The sequence below is a fragment of the Nannobrachium achirus genome, assembly GCF_963921795.1.
Source record: "Nannobrachium achirus genome assembly, chromosome: 23".
Classification (NCBI taxonomy): domain Eukaryota; kingdom Metazoa; phylum Chordata; class Actinopteri; order Myctophiformes; family Myctophidae; genus Nannobrachium; species Nannobrachium achirus.
The window spans coordinates 21,919,532-21,938,725 of record NC_137830.1 but is presented as its reverse complement, the minus strand read 5'-3'; the positions used below and the strand labels follow the sequence as shown (position 1 = coordinate 21,938,725).

The 19,194-nt window shown below is 42.2% G+C and overlaps 1 protein-coding gene across 1 annotated transcript; it reads right to left on the bottom strand.

Moving 5' to 3' along the window:
* Positions 1-892: 892 nt before the first annotated feature.
* Positions 893-16,772, bottom strand: LOC308308792 (troponin I, slow skeletal muscle-like; the record flags this gene model as incomplete). The annotated part of the gene is made up of 6 exons (XM_080754245.1): positions 893-976; positions 3,073-3,231; positions 11,418-11,507; positions 14,722-14,853; positions 15,079-15,144; positions 16,719-16,772. 6 exons carry the CDS (start codon positions 16,770-16,772, stop codon positions 893-895), a joined length of 585 nt encoding a protein of 194 aa, XP_080610371.1.
* Positions 16,773-19,194: the final 2,422 nt, after the last annotated feature.

The window sequence follows — 19,194 nt, the reverse complement described above, 5'->3', positions numbered from 1 at the left end:
TGGGCAATTATTTTTTCCATGGGGCCACATGAACAACAGGAAATATTGTGGAGGGCTGGGCCAAAAGGCAGCGCTCCCCGCAAGATGTGCTCCCCCTCCCCGCAAACTAAACACACAGCTTTACCTCCGACTTCAGTAAATAAATACTTAGCAGTCCAATTTTTGTTGAAAACCCGGCATTCGGCATCGACATTTTAGCATTTTGATGGGCAAGATAAGGCAGGTCGTCTTGACTTGTCTAGTCTGACCACCTGCTGGTTATTGAGACAACGATCCAATGATCACACACACACGTGCTGATGTACGCTGCATTGCGTCCATATGTACGTGAATAAAAAAAACATCAAAATAAAAGAAATGCAGCTTTAGTCCATGGATGAGGTAAAATTAGAAAATGTGTTTATTTTGTCATTTGCCATTAACCCTACAAGGGCCAGTGAACCATGCCACACGATGCCCAGGTCTGTCGTAAATCAACTATTTCCTTCTTCGCCTTTAATGACACGCCCAATTGTATTATAATCGTGTGAATCGATTAACTGCAGCTCTAGACACAAACATGCGGAAAAGCCACCTCCACTGATTTACATTCACACATTGTTCCGTTTGTGTAACTTCAAATCACGTACACAACGTATACAGTAAAAATCGTAATGTCAAAAACCAACTGCACGCTATCTTACAAAAGGGGGGGAAAATGGGTCGAAAATGTATTCGACTACTTGATCAGCGTAGTCCACAACAACATCCAGAGTGTTAATTTAACTTGGAATGGGTAAATTGACCTTACACTTGCAGTAAATGCAGACTCCGGGTATTACCATGACATAGGGCGATATCCCAGAGTTAACTTAACACTCGGGTTTGTGACAGTGTGTGACCATCGATGTCTTTATGTCTGGGCAAACAGCTTCTTCCTGCCCTCCATGCCAGACAGGGCCTCTACGTTCTTACGCCAGTCTGTCACCTCCTCCTTCTGTGGTGAGAGAGAGAGAGGGGGGGGGGGGTGGCAGAGGGAAGCAGAGAAAGAGAGAATAGAAGAGATAAATAAAGAGAGAGAGGAAGAGAACAGAAGAGAGGGAGGGAGAGAACGATAAAGACACATATCATAGAAGAGAGACAAAGAGAGAGAGAAAGAGGGAGAGATAGAAGGGACAGTGGCAGAGAGAGCGAGAGATAGATGAAGGGGAGAGAAATGAAACGAGAGAAGGAAGAGAGAGAAGGATAAAGCGAGAGACACAGAGAGAGATCAGGTATAGGGTGAGTTAACAAGTTGTGTGTGTGTGTGTGTGTGTGTGTGTGTGTGTGTGTGTGTGTGTGTGTGTGTGTGTGTGTGTGTGTGTGTGAGACAAATTGTGTGCATAATTGTGTGCATACGTGTTAGCGTGTGTGGCATTGTGTGCGAGGCTGCGAGCCACATTATGCACGTGACATTATTTGTGCATGTCTGTGTGCGTGTGTGTGACATTTAGTGCGACTTTGAGTGGTGGTGGGAGTCATGGAAACAGGGACAGCTACACCGCATGTCTCCTTAGCAGAACATTTGAGCATAATGGCAAAACATTTGAAACAATTACATCGTTGCTGTCAGGCAGAAACCTTGTATCTCCATTATTTCAACTTTTGTAGCCTATGTTTTTTTCAAATAAGTGCCCTACTTTGTCGTGCAGGGGCGGAATGGCTCAGGGGTAGAGAAACCGTCATTAGAACACGGAGGGTTCCCGAAGGGTTCCCAGTTAGATACCGGGCTCCCCCAGAGTTAGTGTCGAAGAGTCCTTGAGCAAGACTACGAACTCCTAGTTGCTCCCGGTGAGCAGGTTGGTGCCTTGCATGGTTACTTCCGCCATCGGTGTATGAATGTGTGTGTGAATGGGTGAATGTAACGCACAATCTCTGTAAAGCGCCTTGGACAAAGGCACTATATAAATGCACCATTTACCATTTGCAAAAACAGCAGTGCGATGGCAAGCTTGTTGCATAGCGGTGCATTGCGAGCTTGTAGATCTCCATTTTTTGCTTTTTCTGAAAGATTCTTTAAGCGAAATAGGTTACGTTTGTGGTTTCTTTTTTATAAATATCGAACCAATGAAAAAAGTATTAACAAGAGCTTGTGACTCAATAATTACAATTAATTACTCTGAAGCCATTTGAACAAAGGTTATTTTTTCCCCATTTCAAGTAATGCTTTTGGACATACAAGGTTTCCACCCAACAGCGACGATGTCACGCCGAGATGCCGACTGGCTGAATTAAAGTTTCTCTCAGAGACCCGTTAGTGCCGTCAACATGTTTGATTTGTACATTTGCACACACACAAGCACCTCCGTAATAACCTTCTACGAGAAAGGATCGGCGACCGAAGGAGAATAGCACTATACATTTAAACCGTATGTATGCCAATTCCATTACACAGTGACATTCACAGAATTGGGGGCAAGGTCCCCTTTAATCCTCACATTTTTCAAATGTCATTTCCTTTTTAGGGCGAGGGGGGGGGGGGGGTGTCAGTAGAAAATATTGCGTGTGGCTTTGATTTCAAATGCTACTGTGCCTGCGTCTTATCAAAGAAAGAACACGGAAGTGAGTGAGTCACTCCCGGAGCAAAAAAGACATGCGGATGAACTTCCCTTGAACAGTGGTGGAAGGATAAAGAGCACATTTACTCAAGTATGTACTTAAGTACATGCAGGTTATTTAAGACCATTTTATACTTAGTTGCAAACCAGCGTCGCCACAGAAAAAAGCCCAATTGCAAGCACGCAGCTTGTAGATCTGCTATTTTCGTTGCACTAGCGAAGCACTGATACCATTTCAAATGTCACATCTGCATATTTGATATCTGCATGCTATTTGATGTCTGCATTTGAGGAACTGTCTATATTAATCTGCACACTACATGTATATTAGATATTTGTTTTTATATATGAAAAGAAAACATTAATTATATTATATTAATGATAAGTGGCTGTTCAAAAACCTTTTTTTATAACATATGAGAATGCCATATTATATAATGTTTTTTTCCCACTTTATTTGAATAGCCAGCCTTTAACTACAATAACCCTCACTCACCTTCTCATCCTCCTTCTTGACGGTCTTCAGGTTGGCTTTGAAGTCAGCCTTGGACGTGAGCTTGGCCTCAACGTTCAGCTCCACCCCCTTCTTCACGCGTTTCAGGTTGGGACGTTTATGGCCTTTCATGGCCAGCACCTTGGCAGTCAACTGCTCGATCTGTGGGTCAGCGAGGTGGAGAGAATTTCTGTCTTAGCTTTTGTTAGGTAGGGCAACCATTTTCTACCCCGATTTTCTCCCCAATTTAATCTTTTTGCCAATTGATTCCTTCCCACACAGATTTCTGTGTTGCGACTGCTGTTGTATCCTATACTGACTCACCTACCAGTGAGGAGCCCCCACCGGGAGGATGGAAGCCTTCATCCTACTCCTTCCACCTAACACTTAGCCTGGGCTGGCTTCCAATTTCGGGCTTTTGATCCGGTCGGGAGCGGAAGGGCTCCTACGTTTTTCTGTAGTCCAAAACGGACTACACTTTGGCCGGAAAAAACGACCGGAAACAGTTTTAACCCGTACTTGCGCATGCGCTAACTACTTGCGCATGCGCTAACTGGGTTGAAACTGTTTCCGGTCGTTGTTTCTGGCCAAAGTGTAGTCCGTTTTGGACTACAGAAAAACGTAGGAGCCCTTCCGCTCCCGACCGGATCAAACGGCCCGTTTAGTAAACGAAGACCAGGCTTTCCCCCAGCGGAAAGCCTGGTGATGCGAGGTTACCTAACACTCCCTGCTGACAGATGCCAACCCAGCCCAAATTGTGTTTGCATAGACGCCTGACAAAGCCGGGCTGCACCACGATGGGGTAGCATGGTTGTAGTGCAAAATATTCACATGTTAATCACAGAAGAATCTTTAAGGCCAGTGAGTTTCAGGTGGAAAACATGTAAACTTCCACCTTTTTTTTCAAATGAAAATGTAAAATTGGTCAAAATGACCCAAACAGAACTTAAGGGGTTAAGAAATTCTCTTTAAAATGTTTTATTGTATATATTCATGTATTTACGCTTTGTTGCTTTATTGCCAGAAGTAGAGCATGGTATTAGTATTTTGGAATACAGAATTGTTATGTCTCCGCCAGCGGACAGCTGTGGGCGCCCTGAGGCAATCTCATGACCTCTGTGAAGTTGGCACCCCATAATGAAAACATATATAAAAATGGTGTCATTATTTAGTGCTGAATTTGTGCTGAATTGTGCCGTAAATTTTAGAATTTGTGCTGGTATCACTTTTTAGTTATTCTACATAACACCACTGTTCTGCTGCTATGTTCTACCATTAAGCACTGCTGCTCTCCATCGCCCTCTGTTGGCCAGACCATTGTAATGTTGCTAAATCTGCTAATTCATAACCATATAAATATTTATATATATACATATAAAAAACACAATTGATGATTTCAACGGCACAAATTAGAGCACATCCAGCACTAAAGAATGAGACCCTTTTTTCCCCGATTTGGAGCCAAAAAAATTGGGGTGCAAGGCTCAGCAAAACTATAACTTAAAATATCAAAAAAATATATACCAGCACAAATTCTAAAATTTACGGCACAATTCAGCACAAATTCAGCACTAAATAATGACACCATTTTTATATATGTTTTCATCATATGGGGTGCCAACTTCACGGAGGTAATCTCATGACATTTGGACTCAAGCATTGTAGTAGAAATATTTATAGACTGTCAAATGTGTATCCTACTTACAGTATATTCAACTTTGTAGAATTTAGTTTAAAGCAAATCTCACACTAATGTAGATTTGCCTGCAGCTGTCAAACCAACAGCTGACATCTTCCTGTGACTTCTACCTCTCTGTGTCAGCATAATATGTACTGTGTGTAACTATTTCTTTGTTGCTTTATCTTTAGAACATAACCTTATAAGACCATGTTACCATGTTAGAATAGCATCTCTGGACTATAAGAGCTGTATGAGAATGGGACAGGGGAGGCTTGTGCCCGGAGGGGCTGACAGGAGAGGCCAGGAGGCCTGCTCCTCTGATGCTGTGAATACTGTCACTGTTCAAACCTTTTGCCTTTTTGAATAAAACTTTGTCAATTCTTCAAATCCTTCATCCTTGTGGAACATTAATTTGTTGCTATCACAGCATGAACTGATCATACGTACAGTAGCTAGTCAAAGGTCAACATCACTGTGACCTCACAAAACACGCTCATTAAATTCCTTCAAAGTCATCATTCACTTGTACTTAATACCAGTAAAGACGCCTAAGGGCAAGAAGCGACCTCACCCTAAAGGGCAAGATATCAGTGCTTTGCCCATAGGCTATCCATATATGGGCATAAAAGGGACAAGGGAGGAATTCATTTGCAACATCATTGTGATGTCAGAGCAGGTCAGCATACTTCGTTATGTGAAAGTCCTATGATGTCTTAGACATCATGTCTATGACATCTGACATCATACCTTTTTATGCCCATACATGGAGATCCCTGTCTGTAGAACAGCCACACGGATATGGTCTGTCTTGGCCATCTGTCTTGTCCATTCTGTTAGTGTGGTTTGTGTCCGATGTGGCTTGACTGGCCTCCATATATGGGCATTCCTATATGAAGTCCTGTTATGGGCTTAATATTGAAGAAATCAGCGATCTCCATATATGGGCATAAAAGGAATTCAGTTAGTGATGTCACCTGTGATATCACATGTGATGTCACAGTGATGTGTCAGGGGATCAACAGTGTCAGGCGTTATAGACAGACAGACAGACAGACAGAGATACGGTCAAGCTGTGATGGTTCACATACTTAACTGCAATGAGTCTGGACAGGCATGGATACATATACAATTTGACTTCAGTATCACAATGATTTTGTAAAGAATAATGACTTAAGCTGGCCGCACACTAGCCGATAATCGGGCTATTTAATTACCCTCCCGACAATCGGGCTGCCACCGACTGAAACGGGCCCGACAATCGGGCATGAACGTCGTCTAGCGTGAGGTCTCACAGATCCACTCGGAGCCCAGCCGAGTGGCTCGGAGGACGATCGGGGGTTGCCCGACTCTTTTCAAACATGTTTGATATTTTCCTGGATCAGTACTAGTCTGGAATAGCAGCAGGGGACTGATTGAAAATAGGTACAGCTGCCGCTGATAGACGCAAGTCTCTGAGCATCTGAGTGACAGAGCTATCTCTTTTTCTCTCTCTACACACACACACACACACACACACACACACACACACACACACACACACACACACACACACACACACACACACACACACACACGAAATCAATCAATCAATCAACAAAGACGTAAAACTAGGCCAAACCAATTAGTGCAAGTCTGGACTCGCTAATAACTTTCCAGCTCTGCTCTCCTCCAACTCCAATTAAGTTACATTAAACTTATGGTTCTCACTCTCAAATGTATGATAAACCTGTGCATTATCCATGTTTCCACCTCAAAATGCTGGATTACAGTTCTTCAAATGGACCAGACAGAACCGTCCTCTTTCTCTCTCTCTCTCTCTCTCTCTCTCTCTCTCTGGGACATTGGATTTGGATCTCCGTGCCCTCGGATCTTTTTTTAATGATTATATTTGATTGATCCATCCGCCCACACCGCGATAATTTGTTAAAAGACAGGGGAAATCATGATTTCCCACCACTAAAGTAAAAGCAGACACGTGCCTGTCTTGAACTTGAACCTGTCTTGAACTTGAACCGTCCGTGGTGGAAGCAGCCTACAACAGCAGCTCACCCCACGTCAGTCACTTTCTCTGATGGTCCGTGCACGGTGCAGTTATGTAATCTCTACTCCTTTCAAGTTCCAATTGGCCATAGGTACAACTCGTTGTTTGATCTACCAGCTGGGTTAACAACTCCTGGCTACTCCGGGCACAGCGCGCCCCGCATATTAGCCAGGCGTTTCGTATTTTAACAGACAGCAGGTTTAGAAAATATGCGCGCACGTTACCTTAAAGTTGTACTATGTAACTTTTTTTATAAAACAAATCTTAAAATTCTCCTAACTATTAAATCACAAAAGTTTTAGAAGATCCGCGCCGTGAATTTCAGCCTGTAAAGCCTTCTCTGTATGTAAACTGAGATCCTTGCCGTGGACCGGATCTCGCGCCAAAATTGCGTCATCACACTACCGGCCAATCACAGCGAGGGTTATACAACTGCCGGCCAATCACAGCGCATCTTGAAGTGGGGTCGCTATGGCAGCCATATTTGTTGTCGCCCGTTTGTACCATCCCTTCTCTAGGTAATTTCGCCTACCAGGCAGGGTGAAGGAGTCCGTATCTCTGGAATTACTGAACGCACAGGAACAAGGGACCCCTTAAAAGATAGATCTCAGCGAGGTGGAGGCAGACGCGGGGGTCTGAAGGTACGAAAAACGTCCGAAAGACGCGGACGCGACCGCGGTTTGCTATAGGGCTAATGACCACTAGTTGGGCATCTTACACAGTATGGCTTTAACTATTATAAAATAAAATGACTTTATCAAAACTGACAATGATAAACCTGGAGCGGACATGAAAGAAACATAATGGATATAGGCCTATCCTTTTTAAAGCATTACAGTAGGTCTATATTTGGGACTGAAAACGAGTCCCCCCCCCCCCAAAAAAAAGCAATACACATAAATACACTGCTTAGCTTATTATTTCAAATAATGATCCACATCCATCCTCCCAGGTTGTATCATGATTGCTTGCGATGGGAATTAAAACTCAATGGTCGCGAGTTTGTTTTATATCAGCAGAAATAGTCACTGCCAGTCAGTCACAGACTGGAGTGGGAACAGCGCACGAGTGCAAGTAGGCCTACACGCCCACTGCCTGATCTACAAACCCTACAATGTGGCGCGGAGGGACGCAGTTTGATCTTGGAAATCTGATATGTTCTCTGCGCAACACAGTCATACGACTAATCATAAATCAGACACCATGAGAAGCACCAGCAGACAGCGCGCAGCACTTGACTTTAGCAGTGGAGAGAGAGGGGGAAAGTCGATCAGAGTTGATCCATGGATGAACATGAAACGCGTCAAAGTGAACTCATAGTCATAGTATCATTTGAAGCTTTTTTTTTTTTCGTTGCGTGAGGCAATGGTGTGTTTGTGAGTGGATAGCATAATGTGTTTGTTTGTATGTGCGTCTGCGCGCGTGTTGCAAGGCGAAGCTCTCGGAACAGTGACGTTTTGTATTCATTATATAAATTATTTATTTATTATTGCTGTGTTCGAGCCCGACTCAATCGGAATAGAATCCTGTAGCGTGCGGTGCGCCCGACTGTTCAAAACGGCTAGTGTGAGCCCGTTTAGATTCTCTGGCCAGATAATCTGAAAAAATGATCCTGTAGTGTTTAATTCTACCCGATTCAGTCGGGCCCGATTATCGTGTAGTGTATGGCCAGCTTTAAACCCCAGCATCGTAATTGTAAAGAAGGCTTTTGTAGAAAATAGTAGATCAACAAGCTTGATGATCGGCAATTTTCAGCAAAGCTATTTAATGTAGAGCGAAAACAGAAAATACATTCTATAGAGCCCTGAGGGTTTAAGTGTTTTAATGAACTATTATTATTAACTATTGATTCTTTTTTATATACTGCCCTGTTGGTTCAAGGTCTGTACTGTAAATATGGGCTTGCTATTTTTGCACACCACCATTGCACAATAAAGTAATACAGGATTTAGTGGTTAATCAAAAAAGAAATGGACTCAAATCGTTTTTGTGTCCCACAGAGTCTAGGGGTTCAAGTCCACCACATGCACTCGGTTTTGTTGAGTGTCTATAGCTACGAACACAATCAGCCTGTGTTCTGCAGAGGAAAGCCAGGCGGGGAAGGTGATATTTTTCATGGTACGTACAGTACTCCTACGGGCTGGGGTGGCTCCAGTCAGCGGGGAGTATTGGGTGGGAGGATGGAGGAGTATGTCCTCTTGGGGGCTCCTCACAGGCAGGTGAGCCAGTAAGGTACAACAGCAGTGATAACACACTACTGTGTTTGTTTGTGAGTGGGAGAGGGATTTATTGGCATAAGGACTAAACTGGGGAGAAAAAGGGGTCAAATAATTGTTGATTCATTGATATATAAGAAGAAAAAATAAATGTTATATATACTACAGTATATATATATATATATATATATATATATATATACACATATATATACATACATACATACATACATACATACATACAAATTTTACATTTAAATGTTGCTACACTTACACCATACTGTAGCCTTAAAAGTACAAATGCGTCAGCCGTTTATTATGAACAGACCTATAATGCAAAATCATAATAAACTAAAACTAAACTTTTGGTCATTTTATCATCTAATCAGGCTTTCATGAACAGTTTTTTATTTGCTTTGTTCAGTATTTAGGTATTGATGTAAATGTTATCAGGCCCTCCCCGTCCAGGGCCCCTCCCCATACACACCCATTGTAACTTCCATCCATTTTAACCATGATAGATTCATTAAAAACACCCATTATTTTTTCTGGTGACACATAATACCCTATACGTGAGTTGGCCGTGTGTTTTCGATAACATTTTTCATTTATTGTATCTATTTCTTTCCATTTATCCAAAGAAATATCAAAAATAAATGAAAAAAGTTATTAAAAAATCACACCCGTGTGAACTGAGCGGTGGTCGTGGAGGCTGCGCAACAGCAAAACAAATATATAATAATAATAATAATAATAATTATAATAAAAAATATTAAAAAAATATTTAAAAAAAATAATAATAATAAAAAAAATATATATATATATGGGGGGGTGCTTGCTTGCGTGTGAGAGAGAGAGCCATCCATCCATCCATGTCACTCAGGCCACCACTGGTATTGCAGTTGATGCTCAGGGCAGACTAGACTCAACAGCACCTCTCTGGTCACCAGGGGTACTTAGGCTACATACGGACCCACCCACCCACATACATAGACGGATACACACACGGCCACGCTATGGAGACCGTGTGACCACCGCTCAAAAACACGACCAGCTCACATATTAGGAGGGTAGTATGAGTCACCAGATAAATAATAATATGTGTTTTTAATGAATCTATCATGGTTAAAATGGGGTTTGAAGTTACAATGGGTGTGTATGGGGAGGGGCCCTGGACAGGGAGGGCCTGATCAAATATATAAATACTGAATGAAGCAAATTAAAAAACTGTTCAGGGTGTTCATAAAAGCCTGATTAGACGATAAGATGACCAAAAGTTTTTTTGAAAGTGAAATATCCCTTTAAGGCTACAGTGTGGTTTAAGTGTAGGGAAATTAAAATACCAAAGTGTTATGTTTGATGTTATATTTCTCATGAGTGACGTACCGTGCGCTACTGCGTTCTAAGCCAAGGGGGCGTCACCATTTTACTCAAAGCCATGGTGAAATCAGTATTCGTGTCAAAAAACAGTGTCAGTGTCATTGATGTGCTTCCTTAGAACACATCACTAAATCTGATTAATAATAATGAAAGAAAAACCCTGGTCTTTGCCGTGTTATTTTGTTGAATACATCACTGAGCCTTCGCAATAAAGAATACCCGACATGATGCGTGGGCTTTTTATACGTAGGATTGATGTGATCCTCTGCGTTTCCCAATGAGTTCAGATAATGGAAAGTCATAATTCCGCTTGGGTCGGACTCGGAGTGAGAGACATAAATATATATAATCTCTGAAATGAGAGAGCGGGGCCATTTCATCTTCAGAGGGCTCACACGGGTTACCTGAGGTGAGCCGCAAGTGCAGTTAGCGCCCATCAATATCACGGTTAAAGCGGGATTTACAATTTGTCGTACGGCGGCTTCGCACTCCGGAAAAACATGATCTACAAGCTCAGAACGCGTCACAGCCACAACAATTCTGAGCTTGCACATCCTTTTCACGTAGGCCTACAGTACGACCCTCGAAATGAAATGAATATGTAGTAAATCCGCTATACAGATTTGAAGATAGCAGAGCTACAAGGCCACAACGCATCGCTCAATAGCGGATGTAGCCTCAGGGCCGGTGCCAGGAAACAATGGCTTAGGACAAATGTGACTAATTCAAAAAAATATCATTGAACTCAAGTCTCCATGGCGTGAGTAATCAATCGAAGAAATATATATATACATCTTTATTTTTTTAAATAAAAAGGGTGTGAGGTGGTCCACCCTCGTGCCGCCGAGCCTGTGTAGCCTATATGTTCAAGTGGTAAAACTTTGCTAGGGACCGCCTGGGACCCTGTGAAGGATCCCTGGATCACTTTGAGAACCACCGTTCATAGATCATCTATTTTGGGGGTGTGCGGCACCGTCGTACGGCAGAGTCTAAAGGGCTCTAATGTGTCTCATTTCCATAACAGATATACCTCCTTGTCATTCTTGGCCACCTTCTGCTCCATATCGTAGCGCACCTCATCCACTGTGTCGATCTTATGGTGCAAATCCTTGCACAGCTCCTGTGAAGAGAGAACAGACGCCATCTCCTTTAAGCCCTCCTTTAACCCTCGTAGGATCCTCGTGTTTTAGTCACACCCAGGGCCTTCGGGTCACTTTGACCCGGCTCATATTAAACCATTCTAAAGTAGTTAGAAATCCCCAAAAATCATATTAAACACAATTTGATTGTCATTACTAACTACTTTACTAACAATTCAATCAATATTTTGTATTATCCCCGCCAGGCCGGGATGGCCAAAGGTGAGGGATTATGTTTTCACTCCTCTGTCTGTGGACAGCTAATCTCAGGCAAATTGGACTAATTAGTGTGAAACTACACACACACACTCCCAGGAGGCCTAGGAAGAACCTCCTCCCCAAATTCTTCACATTGGCCTCTTATAGCGCCACCATCAGGCCGTTGTGTGAACAGCTAATCTCAGGCACCACTTCAGCATCAAACTTGGCATTGGCACACATACGCCCAAGAGGCCTAGAAAGGAAATCTTTCCCATCTGTCTTTTATAGCACTACCATGAGACTGATCTTTGTAAAATATATTGGTATTACCATATAGACTTTGTCTAAACCTCACACCAATTGGTACATATTATATTATCCCTATTGTCATTTGATCAAGAACTATATGTCAAATATTTCTTGTCCCACTCTGATTTGCACAAAGTGCTACAGGTGCTCGGGTGGCACAATGTCCCTGCCACCACCACAGAGGTTGTGGATTTGAATCAATCGTGGGGCATCTATGCAAACACAATTGTTGTTCGAGGGAAGGGAAGCTGGGCGGAGAGGGTGATAATTGTCACTACATGTATTCCTACAGCCAGGCTGGGCGGTAGCTGGTTTTGGGAGGGAGGAGTAGGACGAAGGGCGAAGGCCCTACGTCCTCTCGGTGGGGGCTCCTCACTGTCAGGTGATTCGGTAGGATACAACAGCAGTGACAACATAGGGGAGGAATCAATTGGCATAAGGACTGGATTGGGGAGAAAAAGAGGGTAAACTATAATTGGCTACTCAAAATAAAATAAAATAAATGCTACAAATCACGTCGGAATGCTGAGGAACTTGGAATTTGTAAAGTGGCATAGGGATGAAGTTCCCATTTGGTAGCAAAATGTGCCACTCCCGCAAAAATTGTAAGCATCTTTGGGATCGTGGCCAATCTGAATAGAAAATGTGACACATACTGTAGGTCATGACATTGATCAAATGACAAGAGAAAATCGGTATTGTAAATATCCCCCAAAACTTGTTTTGTTCAATTCTGCCTCATGGTGGCTCTATAACAGGACGATTTGGGGTTGAATATCTTCCTAGGCCTCCCGGGGAAGTACATGTAAAGTTTCACGCTGACTGGTCCAGCGGTGACTGAGATTAGCTGTTCACAGACAGAAGCAACGAAAACATATCCCTCACTTTTGGCCATCCTGGCCTGGCGGAGATAATATTGATTGAATTGTTATCAATGTAGTTTGTAATGGTGAGCAAATTATGTACTCCAAAATCCATATGTCCAATGTTTTTTCAGAAAGAAATGGTCTAAATATTAGGCATTTAGCATACACTTTCAATGGCCGGGTCAAAGTGACCCGAAGACCCTGGGTGTTATATGTTGATACAGGGGGGTGTTGCAAATGCATGACAGGTACCATTTTCATATCACATGTTTAGTACAGTAAATAAGCCAAGCAGAAGAAGTTTCATGGAAAAATCATATTTTAACATACTTTTTCTTGATGTTGAAAATGTAAAACCGGGTCAAAGTGACCCGAAGACCCTACGAGGGTTAAGGAATGTTGAAGGCAATAAGGTAGGTGTGTGTGTGTGTGTGTGTGTGTGTGTGTGTGTGTGTGTGTGTGTGTGTGTGTGTGTGTGTGTGTGTGTGTATGTGTATGTGTATGTGTCAGAAAAGCATACAGACAAGCACATTGATGCGTTGTTTACCGGTAAAGTAGGGCATATGGGAATAATATATAACTTTTTGGGGAGAATATGTTTGTAATCTCTACAAAAACACAGACACACCCCTGTCGCATTGCAGGAGGTAGGGAACAACTAATGTACAGTATGATTGTGCCAAAGAGAGCTGAACTTGTAGATTGGCTATTTTCGGCGTGCATTACCTTCATATGACGATGTATAAATCAGTCGCAGCAAGTGGTTTTCTTTTGTTAAAATAAGTGTTAAATAGTGCTATTTTATGCTAGTAATCATTGCTAAATGGAGTGATTGTCTACGGGGTCTTCCCGTCTCCCACCTCTTTAGCAAACATAAAATTAATTTTCAGGTTGGGATATCAATTTAATCCAATCAGGAAAGAGAAATCATACAGGATAAACGTGTGAAATTGGAAGTGAAGACACATATAAATAAGCAGACAAAACTGGAACCGCGGGACAGAATAAAATTGAAGCTAATAAATGGGTACTCTCTCTTGATTGGATGAAATTGACAACCCACTTGAAAATGTATTTTGTGTCGTTTACTAGGGAGATGGAGAGCTACACTCAGATATGGGCTGTCTTGGCCATATATGGATTCTGTTAGTGTGGTATGTGGCCGATGTGGCCGCCATATATGGGCATTCCCATATGAAGTCATGTTAGTTATGGGCTTAATATTGATGACCAGGGATCAGGGATCATATGGGCATAAAAGGGTTTCTGTTAGTGTTGTTCTGACATCACAGTGATGTGAGAGTGTGATGTCAGAGCGGCAAACCCATAGACCATAAAAAAGCGTACACAGACAGACGGAGACATGATAATTCGCAATTATTAGCAAAGTAAGGTGTAATGAAAAGGAAACAAACCAAACGTAATTTACACAACACTGATAATGGTGCTGGCAAACAAATCTATGACTTAGGTCATCAAAGCTGTGGAATCTCTCAAAGGTCAACAGACATTGATGAGACAATATAAATGGTGAGCTAGATTTGAAAGCCTCGTCAAGTTGCACGGAAACCTTAATGCCCTACAAGAGTGTCACACTAAAGTAGTGAAAATAGCAGATCTACAAGCTCAAAACACGGACATACATGGTTTCCACCCAACAGCGGCGTTAAGCAACAACATTTCACAATGTATGTAGCGGTCCCTGCTTTCTCGCTCTCTCAGCTAAAAAGTGGTCCTTGGCCTGAAAAACACTGAAGACCCCTGCACTGTAGGGGGCTCTATATACTGGACAATTTCAACCATCTTTACACGCGAGTACCTGGAGCTCCTTAACAGACAGGCCAGAGAGTTTGGGGCGTGGCGCTGCTTCATTTATTGCTGCTTCCCTCTCAATAGCCTTTGCCTTTTGCTCCTCGACCAACAAGACTTCGGCTCTCTTCAGAAGCTTGCCCTGTCAATGAAGAAAGCGGTCATTTATTCGAGTCTTACAGTACGTAACATTCATTTTAGTTGTCTCTTTTGGCTACACACCTCTAACAACACAAATATGATGGGAAACCCTGGCTGGCACACATTTATTTTCTTTTTTTAAATACGGGCCGTGTCCTTGACTTGAAAATGCTTAAGAACTACCATGTTTACTGATGATGCCGGACTCTTGCCGGAGTGCATTTACCTTCAGCAGTAGTCTGCGGGTTGCTGTGTACAGTTTCTCATTCAGTTTTTCTTTCCTTTGCTTTCTCTGCAACAAACAGGAGAAAGCTCTTGGTCTTCGTTTTATGAATTCAGCTGTCAAGAGCTACACACACTAACCCCAGTTAGATTTAATTTCCACGAATAATGTGTTGGTGTCCATGCATCAATATGTACACACACAAGCACATACACCAGTAAGACTCCCTAATCGGGACATAAGAGCCCGTCAGGTCACATGTATACACCGCTTTGTGCGATTTTAGGGCAAAATCTGTAGGAGCAGTGTCCAAAAATGTGTTTTAAAAAATCGGCCTGATCTTGGCGCTAAATGGGACAGATCCATGTTTATGACAGGACTCTAGAAATACTGTGTGCCGCTTTGTGTGATTTTAGGGCAAACTCTGTAGGAGCAGTGTCCAAAAATGTGTTTTGCAAGAATCAGCCTCATCATGGTGGCGATAGAAGAGGGCCATGTGAGAAATGAGGTGGAGATATGAGTAGGGGAAAAGTGTGACATGTGACGTGTGACGTGACTGACAGACTGACAGCCGGTGGATTTTTTCTGCGACCTAGCGGTCGCAATCATTTGCACTCAAATACAGCAGTTAAGAGGTGTACTGTATGTAAGCGGTTGTTGATGTTTGCCAAAAGGTTTTTCTTAAAAAAGGTTCAAGCTCAACTTTCTGATAGTGGGATAATCATTGCTATGTTGTTTTCAGTAACAACGTCTCCATCTCTTCAGCTCTTTAATAACAGAAACTACATTTTCAGGTGGGTTGCCAATTTCATCCAATCAGAAGAGGGAACCCATTTATCAGCTACAATGTTGTTGTAGCTGTTCTATAGTTCACCTTGTTTTCCCCATTACTGAACAAACGCTCTATAGCAATGATTGCTATCAGAATCTATTTTAGATTCTGATGGCATGTTATAAAACCATACACTTACCGCGCCTTTAATAAGTGTGAGTTGAAAATTAACCACCATGCAATAATTTTTTTAAATGACAAGCTGGAGTTTTGCTAGACCAGAGATTCTCAAAGTGGGGTCCGGGGATCCCCAGGGGACCTTGAGGGGGTTCCAGGAGGTCCCCACCAAAATTGGTAAACCATCAAAATCATTTTAGCCACTTTGTGGAAACAAAGTGGAAACATTTTTGGAAACATTTTAACAGCACAAATCGTGTATACTATAGGGTTCCCTGGCACAAAATATTTTCAGATATGAGTCCGCGGCCAATCATATTTCAATTTGGAGGTCCTTGACATGAAAACGTTTGAGAACCACACGTGCCACACAGCAATCAATCACATAAATATAGTGTCAACATTGACGTCAGTAATGTGAGGCTTTTAATCAGCATGTTTTGGCATCCAAACAGTCACAAGACTGAACATGCAGCAGGTGCAACGTTTAGGGACAGTTAGGCAAGCCAAAGATCCAGAAATTCTTCTTACGGGTCTGCATTTAAAGATGGCCGACCGCACAGAAATACATGGGGAGGGGGAGAGAGAGAGAGAGGACATGTCACCTCGATTCCATACCGACGAAGGGCATAGTTAAGTTGATAGACGGCTTTGAGACGCACAGGCATGAAGATGTGACACTCACCCCTCAGACATGGCTGTCCTTGTTCAGAGGTTCCTGGTGGGGGAGGAAAGACAACATAACCATGGTTAGGCAGGGGGGGGGGGGGGGGGGGGGTGATGGTTGATCGAGAAATTATCAATTCCACTATATGGAAGTAATAAGCCGACATTCAAAAAGGAAATTGAGCGAAATCTGTCAAAAGATCTACAAGTTCACAATGACTTGTGGATCTCCTATTTTGAAATAGCGTAGGCCTAAGTATAAAATACATAATTGGTTAATGCGACTAAAGGTGTCAAATACACTACTAAGTACATAAAATGGAAATAACTCAAGTGAGGTAAAAGTACTTCAAAGGTGTACAGCAAGAAAATGTACTTTCCACCAACATTCACAGCTGTGGTACACACAGTAAAATCACCAGTTCGCATTTTAACTCGGAGAGTCTCCAAATGGACCCTTAAATTGGCGCTGAGGATCGGGACACCATATGGCACGCAGTGCAAGATCATGAGATTTGATTATGTTCCATTACATCGTTCTTAAGGGCTCTTAATGGAAGACAAAGTTGCGGTGCATGATTCATTTTTGCATTGGTTTTTATTAACTTATCCATTACTGTTACTCTAATGAATATGATTATATGTGTTATGTATAATGACATTATGGTAATGCAATAATGTAAGCATGACGTGCTGTGTTAATAATACACGCCGCTGTGATAATATGGATTATGGATTATGATGGGCTGCATCCATGGGGTGGGGTGATAATAAAAAAAATTACAGTATACATTTTTTACTTAAAGGAGTAGTTCACCCCCAAAATGACTTTTTTTTTATTGATTAGTCATGCCATGGAGAGTAGAGTTCAATAATATTTTTTGGTTTTTGTCACATTCCTAAGACAAAAATTTGATTTGAGTAAATTTACCCCCATTGATTCCGGATGGTGACCCGTTTCGAAACGGGTCACCATCCGGAATGAATGGGGGTACATTTATTGTTATCACATTTTTGTCTTAGGAATGCGACAAAAACCAAAAAATATTATTGAACTTTACTCTCCATGGCATGACTAATCAATAGAAAAAAAAGTCATTTTGGGGGTGAACTACTCCTTTAACATTTTTATCCCACATTATTCTTATAACCCTTTTTTTTTGTCTAATGTTCCCAAACCTTTTAGCTTGAGAACCAAAAGAGAGATTAGACATTTTTCCCGGGACCCAAACTGGTGAAAACAGCAGATCTACAAGCTCATTACGCAAATGTTTTTGAAAATGTGGGAAACAAAAAATAAAGTGTCCCATAAAAATGTGTCCGCAACCCACAAATGGGTCCTGCATGACACAGTGTTTGGGGGAGCCAGTTAGCGGGGCAGATAAATGCATTTTTGCACTAAAATACTTCAGAAGTGGAAAGAAACCTAAAACTTTTCACAAGTACTCCTTAGGGGTTGTTCCTATGATAAAACACATTAGACACTGAAAAATCAAAATGGCTGCCATGTTTCCAAGATGGCTGCCTCTGAACAGTACGCCAGCCAGTTAATGTCCGATTTTCATAATATTAGAGTTGTTTTGTAGGTTTTAAAACATCCTGAGTTCATTTATTACACTTTTAAAGCAGCCAGAATAACTTTTCTGACTTTTGGTTGGGGTCTTTCCTCACCTGGGACCCCCCAAACAGACCCCTGAGCCTATCTCAGTAATCGCATTGCTCCTGCTCCAGAGCAATGTTAAATTAGATCATAACTGAAGCATTAAAGTTGTTGTAACTGGGCTCTGAAAGCAAAAATTAGTAGTAGCAAATACCCAGGGGTCTTCCACAGGGGGTCCGGGACCCCGAGGGGGTCCTCAGAGTTACTACAGGGGGCCTGCCGAATCTTGATGGGGAAGTTCTTTTCTTTTTTTTAACTGTTTTAATTAGTATTCTCAGTATTATTTATTACATTTTTGTGTTAGACAGACAGGTTCACAGGTGTTACTGCAGGGATTGCAAGAATTAAGGTATTGCAAAATCTCACTTTGGGCGCGCAGTCTAACATGTCCATTTATTACGCTGCACCCACATTGACAACACAACACACACACACCTCTTTGTTATCATCACCCCCAAAAAACCCGCACCCTATCCTCTTAAAGAGCTCACGGTCAATTGTACCCAAAGAAATTCACTATTCATGTCCTCCCTAATAGTGTTGACAGTTTCCACTATAGCATTTGCAGGGAGGAGAGTGCAAGGCAGGTTATTGTTTGAGCAGCTGCACCGTCCCTTGTAACCTGCTTTGCAGCCACATTTGATGAGCTCAAGTACTGCCTTTGCAGCAGGGAGGGCAAGAAACCTGACTGTTCATACCCTCCACTCTCTGAATTCCATCTATTTTTTTCAATTGATGGAAGCTCAGGGCAATGTGTCAGGTATGACAAAGTAGGCATTATAATAGGATACCTTCATCAAGGGACATGATTTTGAGGAAGTGCAAAGTAAACACATGAAGAGGC